At 43.3% G+C, this 14,311-nt stretch overlaps 1 protein-coding gene across 1 annotated transcript in view; it reads right to left on the minus strand.

The window, feature by feature from the left end:
- si:ch211-26b3.4 (connector enhancer of kinase suppressor of ras 2) overlaps positions 1 to 13,963 on the minus strand; it is a 42,323-nt gene extending 28,360 nt beyond the window's left edge. Inside the window, exons 1-3 of the mRNA XM_068740089.1 lie at positions 13,900 to 13,963; positions 5,666 to 5,829; positions 35 to 237 (exon numbers count right to left, since the gene is read on the minus strand). Coding sequence (XP_068596190.1) covers positions 35 to 237; positions 5,666 to 5,829; positions 13,900 to 13,963 — 431 coding nt within the window. The remainder of the gene's footprint in view (positions 1 to 34; positions 238 to 5,665; positions 5,830 to 13,899) is intronic.
- Positions 13,964 to 14,311: the final 348 nt, after the last annotated feature.

Consider the following 14,311-nt stretch of genomic DNA (forward strand, 5'->3'; position numbering starts at 1 on the left):
TTTATAATGCACCACGTCCAGGGGTGGTCCTTACCTGTCTAGCCAAGCTAGCAGGTTTTTAGCAGCACCAATGAGATCCACCACAGAGGTCAGGAAGTCATTAGGTAGCCTCCGGGAAGCCCGGCCGTCGTAATGCCCACCCCTCCGCCGGCCCAGGATGAAATTCTGGAGGTTCTTTGAGGAAGCATTGAGCTTGTGGGACAGAGTCCTTAGATTCTCTGTCTCCAGGCCATAATTCTGTGGAACAAACAATATTCACTTTAGCAGATGTTCAAGACTCTTGTTTAACAGCATCACGGTGCATTACTTGTGCAACCCAAAGTGCATTTCTGCACTATTCTGTTTTCATTCCTTTTATGCATGTAGCTACAATTATTAGGCATTGGGCTCTGAGCACTGCTAAAACGCAACTGACCTACATTCAGTAATGAGCCTGAATGCATCATATAAGGACTAAAACTGTTGCTGCGAATGCTAAAGTTCAACATCTGCTACGCAGGCTTTGTCGAGGCTGCATTAAGAAAAATGACTTGAGTTCACTTGTAGCAGGGATTTATTAATTAGTTTGTGTAGGATTAACATGCAGACTAAACATTAAATCGTAAGTCTCAAAGCTACACTCAGCACATTTTTGTGTCCGCCTCACCAAAGGGGCCATGGTGGGGTACCCTTGTCCATCTGTCCATAGGGGTTATGGTATGTCAACATCTCTTCCACAAACACTGGACAGAACTGTATAGTATTTTTCCACACATGCATTTTAAGATCACTACAGGTGTGCATGTTATTATTATTCATTTTTTTTATTTGCTTATTTTTACATTTTTAGGCACATTTTACTGGAGCGACACTGGATTCAAATGTTCCCGTTTAACTTGGAGGAAGCAAGACATGCTGTCTACCTCTGGTTCCAGCCTTGGTAGCAAGCTAAGCTAATAAACCTGCTGGGTCACGCTACCATACTCGATGAAAAGACAGGAAATGCAGCAGTGTTGATTTTACTTCAAAACACGGTGAATGAGAATATTTTTAGAGGTTTACAAAGATGCTTTATGTGCTCTAAGAAATCAACAAGAAACCACTGTGAGTATTTCGGAGCAGATAGAATTCATACATACTGCATGCAGCCTCCATTAGCAAGTTATTCTGAGTGGAATTAACTGAAATTAGAATAGCAATCTGAATAAGCATCAGCATAATCCTAAAACAGCCTCCGTGCACTAAAACAAGAACACCAAACAGGCCAACTAGCCCATTCATGTATCATTTAAATACACACACACACACACACTGAGCCACATTTCTCAATGTGCAAAGGCACCCCCAGTCATGTCCCGCCTGATAGACCTGATTCCTGCTGACACAAAGGCTGCAGACACACACACATCCTTGTATAGTCAGAGGTGCAGGCTGAGCTAGACGTATCCATTCCTCCTCTGCCTCTAGATCTATTCAACACAGTCACGACCACAGTAACTACAAAGAAGAGAGGGTTTCACAGAGAGAGCGAGATAACGGAGGAACTAAAGAGGCAGAAGGCGAGAGAGAGAGAGAGAGAGAGAGAGAGAGAGCGAGAGCGAGAGAGGTAGAAAGACTGCCCAGCTACGCATCGCCCTTAAAGTGGGTCATCCATACACTGCATTCTGCACAATCCTTGTCTGTGTGACGTCTGTCTCGATGTATGCGTGAACTCGGAACTAGACATGTTTGTGTACAACAGTAATTAGCCTGCATTGTATTCCCATCTAAAGCCGTGAGTGACTCGCTCTTGGGGACCGATCTCTGAGATGAAAGCAGGCAAATAATGTTGTGTCGACTGCTGGAAAGACACGAGTGCGTGTGTGTGTGTGTGTGTGTGTGTGTGTGTGTGTGTGGAGAAAAAGCTAGAAATAATTTAAGCAGCGCCTGCATCTGTGTGCCCGTGTGTGCGTGTCAAATCAATACAGTAAGAGGGCGATTCCATTAGAGCAAACACCCCTCTACCTTCATATCAATGTGGTTGCCATAGCAGCCGTGTGCGGAGTAGCCTCTCCCCGTTGCTGGTGTTGCAACCAGTATTCCCAGAATCAACTTCAAACATTATTTATGAAATGTTTGGGTGAAAGGAGAGGCTTCTTCTGGCCATCCGCTACTTTTCCAGGGTAAAGCATTAATCTGTCCTGCTCCACTGTATATTCACTAATCATCAGTGCAAGCTTTTGAAATCCACTTGCACCCTTTTGTAATGACTAACCTCTATGAATGAAGAGATTGTTGCTTGTGCACGTGTTCCAAGCCTGGAAGACGCAGGCTCACGGTTCCAACACAGGCATATGAGCTCTGTAATGAGCTCATTTAAAGTTTTTTTTACTGCCGGTTTGTCTTATTTACAGAGAAGTCCAGGCAGACTTTTCAATTATTTGACAATGGAGATGATTTTAAGATTAATTTCTAAAGGCAGACTGCTGTTAGCTTCTTCTAAGAACAGATGAGCACAAACACATTAATGTCACTCTGATTAAAAAATAACTTTTTAGGCGAGTTGGAATTATTCCAAACAGACTGTAAAGAGATATCTCACTGGTTTTTGTCAGGAGTCATTAGAGAATGATTCTGCACTACTGTTGAATAAGAAAAGGAAGGTACAGAAATTGAAAGATTGATGTTATATGAATGACAGATTTCTGAGGTAAAAGGACAGGCGAAGTGTGTCATGATAAATATGCAATATATGATCAGATAGAAAACTGAAGTGGTACTATAATAGACCCTTGGAGGAGGGCAAGGATGTAAAAAGAGCCTCTCAACCTCATCACCTGACCCAGTGGGTGCAGAATACACTTGTTCACAGAGAGGAAGGTGACACATACTCTACAGGACAAAAAAGGTCCCTATAATAAACTACAGATTAATGAGACACAATTATAGCATTAATTGAGAGGATTGACCTCAAATTTGATCATAAAAATATTACCAGTGTGTTACTAGTTCAGGTATACAAGAAGAGAAAACTGGCATTTAATGTTAATTAACTGTTTTACAGAGAGAAACATTTAGATGTTTTAATTTTCAGGTAACTTTGGTACAATATCTATGTTACTTATGTAAGTCTTTTAAACAGACATTGTGGCTGAATATTTAATTGAGTTCTTTCACAATTTAATAATTTCGTTATCAACCATTTAAAACACAGCTTGCTGAAAATTCACAGCAACCAAAAAGACCCACTTAGTATGGATGCTGGGGGCAAAAACTCGATGGCATAGACATAAAAAAAATTAATGCAGAAACTCCAGGTTTCATGGTTGATACAGCCGTAAGGGGTTTGCTTTCTCTATGAAGGATTATATTATTGATAATTGTGAAATGTTTATTTCATCAAACAGACAGTGTCCACAGGCAGTACAGTGTTGCTTCTCTTTGTTATGGAGATACAGTAAATGAGGGAGGAGGTCAAATGAGACTTTCTGTCCCAGGACTTCCGTAAAGGATAATTCTGTTATGCTATGACTCATGTCTTATTTTAGAAGCTTGGGCTTTCATTTCTATTCATTATGAGGACATCTTATCCTGTAAAATAATTGCAGGATTCTCAGAACACTGTAAGATTGTTAAAATAAATGAGCAGAACAGAACATCCAAAACACATGAAGCAGAAACATAGAAATGTCTGTAACAATCTGCCTAGCAAAACATTTGGTACACACAAGAATAGATCAAAGTTCAAAAGGCTATAAACTGCAACTGATGATTGATGACAGTTCAGCAAATTCTTCACGATTCACTTTCAATTTCAGACTTTCAACTGCTTACAGACGGTCTCATTTTCTGCCTGTGGTTCTGCACTAGATACTATTTGCAGATCATTGATGAAGAGAATGCCAGGTTGCTGTCAGGATCAGAATATTGGAATCTGCCAAAGTGCAGCATGTTTACCTGCTTGAGCAAACTGCGTGCGACATCAAGCGTCACAAAGTATCATCTAACTATCTACATCAACAATCAACAACATCCCACAAAATATGACTTTTTAAAATTACTCCCATCAGTAACTTTAGTGATACATTATCTAGCATTATCCCTGTGGTTTTCTTGTGTGTGTGTAAGTGTGTGTGCGTGCCCAGCTCCAGGGCATGCTGTATGATGATTGCTGCTCTGGGACACTCATCCCCATGTTGGAGCGTTTGAGTGAGAAGAGGTAACGATTAGTGCACCAACACAGGCATGTGCGCACACATATTTGCGCAGACATTCAAACAGCCCTAACTAATCTGGCCATGTGTGCCTGAGAGATAAGATGCATCCTGCACACCCCTTCTGCATACTCACTCTCTTGTTATTCCTGTCTCTTTCCCCTCTCTCTCTCTGAGGGAGTAGCGCCTAATTCTCCTTAATTCCCTAATCCTGGGCAGGGGCACTGCACCAGCAGTGACCGAGGCAACACAGCAACAGGACCCCAAATGAAAGCAGATTTTCCAAGGTTTTCTTCTAATATCAATAACAAGTGGAGAGAACAGAAATATTATCAGGATTTTCCTCTTTACTGTCTCGTTACTCATGAAAGACTAGCAGTGGAGAAAGTATGGTGAACATGAATGCTAGGAATGGTAAGACATTTATTTTTAGACATTTTTCCCCATCAGCTTTCTTTAATTTAACAAAATAATTTTGGCCAGCTATCATATGAACCAGCCAGCAGCAGGCCAGCAGCATGCAACATTCAAGCTTCTCTGCATTTCACTGCTTTGTCCACTTGGGACCATCCGTTACCACGACTGCCAGCACGGTCAGGTCAAGTAGAATTAACCGGTCTGAAAGTCCGTTTAGGTTCTTATTTTTATAAAAAATAATAATTATTATTATACAAAATTCTTCTGGCTCAACAAATCATTAGGAAATGATTGGTGATTGTGCAACATAACAGCGAAGGGATGATTTAGTCTGGTTCCGCATGAAGCACACTTTCATGCTGTAATGTGGTCTGCCACCTGGATCAAAAATAAAGGTTGACTAGCAACAGGTTGCCAGTCAGGCTGGCTCCCTTTCTGTTACATATTATGTCTCTATTATGGAATAAACACAGGAATAAAGTCACAATTGTGTTGTGTTGTTGGTACGACGCTACATTGAGCTAAATTTAAAGCAAGCTGCACAAACAACAAAAATCAGATTTTGTTTTCCATTTTTAAGATATTTGATGATGGATTTTCATAAATATATACATATAATTCTTCTTTATCTATCTAAACCAAAAAAAATTTTTATTGTATTTGTAATGATAAATGAGGATGTATTTGATTTTTGTATCTAAATCAGATTCAGGAATTCATCACATGATCAAAAGATAAAATGACAAAACAAATGTTTTATAAACAAACATTTGAATGTAACTTTCACTTCCCACAACTTTTACTGTTGCCTTTTGTTCAGTTTTGTTAAACCTTTTTGTCAACTTTCTCATATTTGTACAAAAAAGTACTAAATGGGATTCTGTTTCTGATTATTGATTACCGTAAGGTTATTTTTGTCTCATTCAGTAATCGCTTTCTCGGGTTTAAGTTACAGACTGTAGATTCAGTTCATGATATAATATAACACTGATCCAGCAAAAGTGGCACAGTCAAACAGATGGCAGCACACACACATCCAACATCACAGGAGAGAGAGCGATGTATAACCGACTGACCAGAGCACAGAGGAGGTCGACAGCTTCCAGGATGAGCTCCTGATGTCCTATTCTGGTGACACCCAGCTCCTCCAGCTCCTGATGGGTGATGTGGAGCAGCTGCTCCCCTCCCATCTGCTCCCGCTCGAAACTCTTCACGTACTGCTGAAGACAGTCGTCCAGACCTGAGGAGACAGATGCAGGTTAGCCAGCGCTGATGTTTATCCGCTATCCCTGCAGATGAGTTACCTGCTCGTCAACTCCACTCGACAAGAACAGGATCATTGTCACAGGGATGTGCAGAGAACAAGTTAAAAATAGTAGGAAATATTGGTCATTGACTGATGGCAGTTTGTGTCACATTGTACAATACAGAGTTCTGCTTTGTATAGAACAGAAAATTGCCTGTGAAATAAATTCTAAACAACAACTCATTAAAAGCCAAACTAAATGTCAAGGATTTTCTGACTGATTGAAGACGTGTCCGAAATGCGTAACACATGGAGATACGACTTTCTGCTGTCGCTGCCTGCCATACCGGGAGCCAATCACGCTGCACATACGATATGGTGGGTCCAGAATTCTACTGATCAAAGCGAGCCTCAGCCTTAGAACCTAACAAAGTCAGCAGAAAGCGCACCTCCCCCGTAGACCCAATGAACACAGCTGGTCAAAATGAGCACACACAGAGAAATAAAAACGCACACGAGAGGAAGTAAATCCATACATACACCCTTTAACAAAAGAAAACCACACAAATGAGTACACGCAGTCTCTCCGCAAACACACACACACACACAAGCACACACACTTCAAATACAATCACATATACAAATGGAGTTACAACTGCTGTTGTTATTCGTGGTGTTGACGCCTCTGCGGAGGACTAGAGGCACATTGTTAAAGCCGAGCAGAGCTGTGAGGAAAACACTGAGACCCGAGGGAAGGGATGCTGACAGCGAGCAGACAGTGTGGTAGCACCTCAACACAGTCACCAACACGCCAACCCTCACTGAAAAGAATGAACGACAGGCATCTTGGCCCCGACAAAATGTCAGCCTACTGGTGCGCTGATTGACGACAGCAAACAATCTTGTTATCGTACAGAAGAGCAAATTTTAGATCTGACACGTGGGTAAGAGGCTCCGCCCTGTCAACCCACCAGTGCGCTATGGAACACCGAATTATCCTTTAAGTAGATTTTGGATCAAGTGCAATGCAAAAAGCTTTCAGGGCTTTACAGAAGCTTGTATGTTCGCCCCGTGTCCGTGTGAGTTTTCTCCGGGTTCTCCGCCCACCTCCAAAAACATGCACTTTAGGACAATTGATTACTCCAAATTGTCCATAGTGTGTGAGTGTGCTGCATGAATGGTTTCTTTTCTCTGTGCGGCCCCGCGATGCGCTGGCGACACGTCCAAGTTGTACTCCGCCTCTCGCCCATAGCAAGCTGGGATAGGCTCCAGCAGACCCGTGACCCGCAAAGCGGCAAGAAGATGGATGGATGGTTTCTCCCATTTCTTGATTGATAAGAAACAAATATCTTTAGTTATAATAGGGATATATTACATTAAAAAAAACACATAAGAAGACTGTCATGAAATCCCAGTCTGATAAAGTTTGAGCAAGATCCCCATGTTGACAGCTCCCTCCACATTTCATGCAGACCTTCGATTATTTTCCTCAAAGTGAACCCCACCCCGTCAGAAACACGAGGGTTTCTAGGCAACCAAAGGAAGAGAGGGAGAGAAAGCAAGCAAGCGAGAAAGAGAGAAAGAGGCATCTGAGCACAAGTGAGCGATCAGCAGTTGCTGCCCCTTAGCACCCTACAATGATGCTACGCTAAGGAGCACACACACACACGCAGACTGAAAGCTTGAAAAAATACTGCATTTCCAGCTGAAAGTGGCTCAAACTGAACACCTACAGAGCGGCCACTTAGCTGTTTGGTCGTTAGCAACAAATGGAATCACACTGCCAGACCCGAGTGTCTTTTGTGATAATATTTGGATCAGAGGGGAGCAGAGTGAGACTGGCAGGCCTATGTGCCACCCAAATGTTTGAACTCAATGAGTTTGTTCCACCTCTGCTAGAAACAGCTCAGAAAGAGTGAATGCTGGGTAGAAAGGCGGAATGGGACCCTGACATGTTGATGAAATACTTTTGTGAATCCCAAACTGGAAAACGTTGAAAGCAGCTGGTAGCAGTTAGCATTATTCAAATTGATAATCCTCCTCTAGATAGTGACTAAAGCTGCCATGCAACGGAAGATAGATGTTGTCTTGTCACGTTAATACATTCTTCAAAAAAGATGTCAGCCGTGCCGCTTTTTTCTTCTTTATTTTTTAAGAGGACAACAAATGGAAGACACATCTGGCCCTTCCTTGAAACACTTTTATATGTGTCCACACTTGACTGGGTCCTCAGGGGATCTGTTATCGTTGTTTGAATTATTGCTTTCTCTTGTTCTATTATTACGCATGTTTGAAATCATTAGCTGCTAAGTGCAATCACATGCTGTGTATATATCAGAGTATTTTTAGGAGACTCTACTCACTTGAAGACGCAAAAAAATGACTCAAGAGATGCGGTCAGCACCGATTCATGAGGCATTCAATGGCATCAGAAGCGTATCTAAATCTCAACCGTTAAACTAGCTCTGCAGTCATGGTGTGCTGCTATAAGACTAAAACTAACGAGAATAACCTGGATTGTAATCTAGTATAATCTTTAAAATCAGAGCTCCTCAATATTTGCTTACTTGAAACAATGATTTTATTGCTCTGTGCCTTCAATTTTTTCAGCCATTTCAACATATGACTGAGCATGTCAGTATATCCTGTCACACCCTGACAGCAGATTAAATTTACCGGTATATATGTGGTGATAAAACTGAACAAGTGCACACACACACACACACACAGGCCTCTCTGTTCAAGTGTCCGGATAGACCAGGCACTTTGATATGATGCCCACTTTGCCGTCTCCTCTGTGCTCTTTCCCTCTTCCTCCCTAATTCCCAACCTCCCATCACACACTACCTCATTTCCTCCCCCATCGCAGCCTCCTCACATTTTTGTTCATTTAGCTTTGCGCCTCCCCATTTCTGAATCTCGCTCACTTTCTCTCGTTCTCTCTGATCAAGGCCAGAGAACGTGTGAGCGTGTGTGTGTGTGTGTGTGTGTGTGTGTGTGTGTGCATGTGCGTGCATGTGCGTCCGTGCATGCGTGCCTCATTACATTTCTCAATGTGTGTTGCAGCCATATACATTGGACATCTCTTTGTCTTGCTGGTTCCCCATCTTAGGACATGTGCCGCGATTCCAACACGATCCGATCTGGTTTCCATGACTACCGATGTCCCACTTAAAGCTGCTGCTCCAGAGTTCGTGTGCCTATGCATGCGTGCCTGTATGCATTCATGTATACCATATATTTCAGTGAGCCTGTGCATCCTTGTGTACCGTATTGCTTCACGTGCATCTCTTTAGTGTATTGAAAGAAGGACGGGAGGAGTTCCCTCCATGTCTTTGGGTGTGCGTGCATGGTTGTGTGTGGATTCTCACAATAGGGCATGCTCTTTAAACTTTAATGCATCTGACACTATAACAAGCACACAGTCAGAGCCAGGCGAGGCGTGTTTCCAGCACAAACTCCTTTACTCCGTTCATGTATTTCTTCTGCATATTTATGTTTTAGAGGTCTAACTTATAGGATTTAGGCACAACAGCAGAATATAAGCAGGGTTTTCTCCAAACAGTAGCATTACGTTCTGTTGCTTTCTGTGCACTAAAATGTAAATTTAGCCTTAAATGCTATACATTATGCTATTATACAACATACAGTCGTGCCTAAAATTATCTTTTTTTTCTGTAGAAATGTCAAAATAAAGCTAGTAGTCAATATGTCGGTGCATCGAAAATATTATAAATACTCTACAAATAAACAAATGGCATTAACAGCTTTAATGACACATACTGCGGCTAGGATTTTCCTTTTGCTGTTTATCAGTCAGTAGCACCGTCTTGCTGACATGCCACATGTTCTTGGGTTTTTCAGAACGATATAATTATATTTATAGAGTGATCAGCTTACTTAGAACAAGATTCTCACAGTTCAATTACAAAGCTGGTAAAGACGACACTGGCAGTGAGATCAGGACCATCGGAGGATCAATCAACCAAGAATACAAAATCATTCATTCATTCATTCATTTGTAATCGCCTTTTCTTCAGCCACTTATCCTAAATACGGGTCACAGGTTACATCGGAGCCTATCCCAGCAAACATGGGGCAGAGGCCGAGTACACCCTGGATGAGTCACCCGTTAGCCGCAGGGTCACACAGAGAGACAGACACCCACTCACGCTCACACCCACGGACAATTAGGAGTGACCAATTACTTAAATGGCATTCATTGGTGCAGGAAGCTGGAGAAGCCACGCAGTCACGGGGAGAACATGCAAACTGCACAGAAAAGCCCCCGGTGGAATCGAACCCGGGACCTTCTTGTTGGTTGGAATCTACAAAAAACACTGCTGGATGTCCCTAATTCACACACACACACTGAACCCTTAAAACTTTGAATTTCAGGTTGAACTTTGTTTCAGTTTGTATTTGTATCAGATCTCAGTGTCCAACGTCCCCTCATGCAGACTAACATGTAACCTTTTCTTTAGATTTGCTGTTCCAATATACATCAACCCATCAAGAAAAGGAGACGATTAGTGCAGAAAACGTTAACTGCGTAACTCTCTGTCCATCCCAGCGGATCAGCAGGTCCAACACCGTGCGCTTGAAAGAACAGGGTGAGCGCATGAGGTCTAGACAGCGGCAGGAGAAAAAAGACCAAGTCAGTTTCCTCCGTGAAAGCGCAGATGAGAACGCGTTATACTTTACACATCAATTGTGCCGGCACACACCCGAGCAGATACGTAATCTCATGCACACACACACATAGAGGAAACTCCTCCAGTGTGGGTGTTCAAGTAAAAACAAATGCTGATGAGTCATCAGCAGTGTTCTGCTGTTCAGCAGTCCTTCTACGGCTACAGTGTAGGCTACCGGGCCCACTGCTTGCATTTTATTGTAAGATTCAGAGAACCCAAATCTCTGCTTCATATTTTTCCGCAGCAGACCTTTGAGGAAAAGGAGGCGTTCTCCACTCGGAATGTTGGGTTTGAAGTGCAGTGTTGGGAAAAGATACATTCCACAAACATGCAGTCCTAAATGTGTCCCTCTAATAAATGTTACGAAACCTGACACTGCCTTCATAATACAGACCCACTTGATCTGAGAAGGCTGAATAAATGAAGCTAAATTCAAGATGGAAGAATCAAGGTAATTTAAATAAAAATATACAGTAAGATTGGTAACTTAAACCAGAAATTGGATGTAGCAATGAATATTTAAGTATTTATATTAAATATGCAACTTTTTAACATAAAAGTATGAAGTACAGATATTTTTTAAATGTTTTTTAAATAATTGGCATGTAAAATGTAACAAGCAGCTACAAGTATTTGTCATTTGTGACTGATTATGAAGTATTTCATTTAAAAAAAATACCTCAATAATGCATTTCTATACTAAATTTTTCAAATCACTGTTCATATCATTGATGATATATTATGACTTGGGTGGCCAGTGTCACCACCACTGTTTCCCAGTTTGGTGCTGGCCATAGGCTGCCACATTCAGGTGCAGCTGGAGATATCTCTTTTGTTCTGAGTCCCTCTGTTTTTCATTGTGTCTACTGCTACTGTACTTTCGGCTTGTCCCGTGAGGGGTCGCCACAGCAAATCAACCTTCTCCACTTCACCCTGTCCTTTGCATCATCCTCCCCAACACCAGTCGCTCTCATGTCCTCCCTCACTACCTCCATGTCTCTTCTCCTGGGTCGACCTCTAGCCCTGTTCCCTGGCAGTTCCATCCTCAGCATCCTTCTACCGATATAGTCCCTGTCTCTCCTCTGGACATGTCCAAACCATCAAAGTCTGGTCTCTCTGACCTTGTCTCCAAAACGTTTAACCTTCACTGTCCTTCTTATTGTCTCATATCCAACCTGGTCATTCCCAAGGAGAACCTCAGCATCTTCATCTCCACCACTTCTAGCTCCGCCTCCTGTCTTTTCCTCAGAGACGCTGTTTCTAAGCCGTACATCATGGCTGGCATCACCACTGTCTAAGAATAACTATAAAAATAAGAATAAAGGAAGTCTTATAATTTCTGCTTTTTTTTGCTACACTTAGCCCTGGTGCACAAGCAACCAGGGAGACTGAATCTATCAGGAAATAATGAGAAAATGAAGACTACAGATGCCAACTGAAGCATCCATCCCCCACAGAGAAACCCTGAATCTAACAGATCTGAGCAAAGAAATGTTTTTTTGCAACAAGCACCTATGTAGCTCAAATCTGTACAGATTTAAAGTTATTTTCTCTCACATATCAGTGTTGTACATTTTATCAGTATTGTACATTTTAGGGTGGTCTCGGTGTCAGTGCTCCAGAAAGAAATGGCACAAGACTCCTCAGATCAGAGTGTTTGGATTAGCCTTTCAAGATAAAATAAGACCTGAGCATAAGCTACCAATGAGGCCGACGGGAGGAAGGAGTGGGGGGGGGGGGGGGGGGGGGGCTTCACAGGAAGAGGGACGACTCTGGGAGGCGTTGGTGAGTGGCTCCCTGCTCCCCAGCTCGTCATGTGGGAGTGACCAGGACTACTCACACCAAAGAAAACACAAGGAGGTCAGGAGAGGCGCTCTAACAAGATGGGATGATTCTCCTACAGGAGTTTATGTGCAGTGTTCACATTGACAGGCCAGAGAAAAGGTGGGTTTTCCTCGCATATTTCTGCTGCACACACATTTATTTTCAGTTTGGAGGTCAAATTGTTTCATGGCTTCACTTTCAGGCCCTGAATTGTCTCTCTGATCACTTCTGCTGTCCTTACTTTTAGATTTACTCCTCGTTCATGAGTCAATCACACTAAACCAAAACCAGCAGTTTTATGGGTGGGGGGGGGGTTGTGTTGTTGTTGTTGTTGTTTTTGCATGAAGTTGCAATACTCCAGCAACATTTTTCGTATTGCTAATCAACTTCCAATCGCATTTCAACTGAACTTGTATCACTCAATGAAGCAAAGGAGCCAATATTTCCAAGTGAACACACTCCACACATCAGAAGCTGCGGCTCCACTGGCTGCTACTCCTTACCGTGACTGAGGAGGGTGATTATGCAACAGGAACGCCAACATAATCAGTCAACATAACACATCCTAAATACCAACAGGCGCCCTGACATCTGATCTCACCACATGTCCGCCGTGCCAGAATCAAACAGACCTCCAGAATATGGAGTCCTGTTAAGTCAGGGATCGGGTGATCTGATTGGTTAACTATGGTGCAGGAACACAATCACAAGTGTGAACATGAACGTCACGCCATGACTTTGAGTCCGCATGCAGCAGTGATTAAGTCATTGTCTTAAATGAGGGACTGGGGACACCATGCCTTCCCATATCCTTTGTCTGTTAACTCGTCTCACAGCTATATAGATGACGAGTGTGTAATAGCATCTCCTGCACACACACACACACACACACCACACACGATTAGTGATTACTCATTCATGCTATCTGTTTGAAGGGATGTACCTACAACAAACGGCGAGTGTGATCTGAGAGTTTCTTATATGGCAGGCAGCACTGCGCTGTCCAGGGTGCTGAAACGGACTGTGGTTGGGAGGGAAGGAGGGAGGAGGGAGGGGGGGGGGGGGGGGGCATGCAGCCAGCTACATTAATCATATACGCACACAGTTCACGCATCGATTGGTGATATGGGCTTGGAGCATGTGGCAGTAAGGCAGAGTGCGCTGATGACGATGCTCCACATTCCTTGACGGGAGCAATGCTGCTGCTGCTGCTGCTGATGGAGTCGGCACCAGCAGCCTGGAGGCGCTCTCAACGCACAGCGATGACAGAATGCTGAGCCTCCACTCCCTGCTTCTTGGGGACATCCATTGCACTGCACCAACCCAAACACGTTAACTCCTCTTTAGTGACTTAAATCTGTGTCACGCCGTCCAGTTACAGCCGGTGAAATCACATCTGCAGGTTTGGACGAGGAGGACACACATGCACACAATGTGGCCCTCCTCCTCTTCCTCCTCCTCTTCCTCCGCCACCACCATAACCATCATCCTCACTATAACCGCAAGCAGCTTACCAAGCAGATGCAAATAATGGGTCCGGTATTACCTTTCATCCAGTCCAGCACTTGCTTTGGTGTCCATTTACTTATAGGTTCCATAACCAACGCCATGGTGTCACAGTCTCCCCGAGGTGAAACGGCACAGGACTCAATGCAGGCGACATAAAACGACTTGGCAGTCACATCTGGAACGACACAGCTGTGGTTAAATCTGAGGAAGAAGAAAGGGTTGTCAGTTTTATTCTCTCCATCAGAGCATGGCAGCTTGCAGAAGCGGTGAACGAACGGGATGCGGTGGTGCAATCCACGCGCACCTCACAGGAGACACGCACACACACACACACACACACACACACGTTCTCTCGCCTTTCCCTCCCTCCCTCTTCTCATTACCCTCACACACTGCCTCGCTCTCTCTCTCTCTCTCTCCCTCTTTCTCGGGTGCCTTCCCGCCAGCAG

The sequence above is a fragment of the Brachionichthys hirsutus genome, chromosome 6, assembly GCF_040956055.1.
Source record: "Brachionichthys hirsutus isolate HB-005 chromosome 6, CSIRO-AGI_Bhir_v1, whole genome shotgun sequence".
In the NCBI taxonomy this organism is placed as follows: Eukaryota; Metazoa; Chordata; class Actinopteri; order Lophiiformes; family Brachionichthyidae; genus Brachionichthys; species Brachionichthys hirsutus.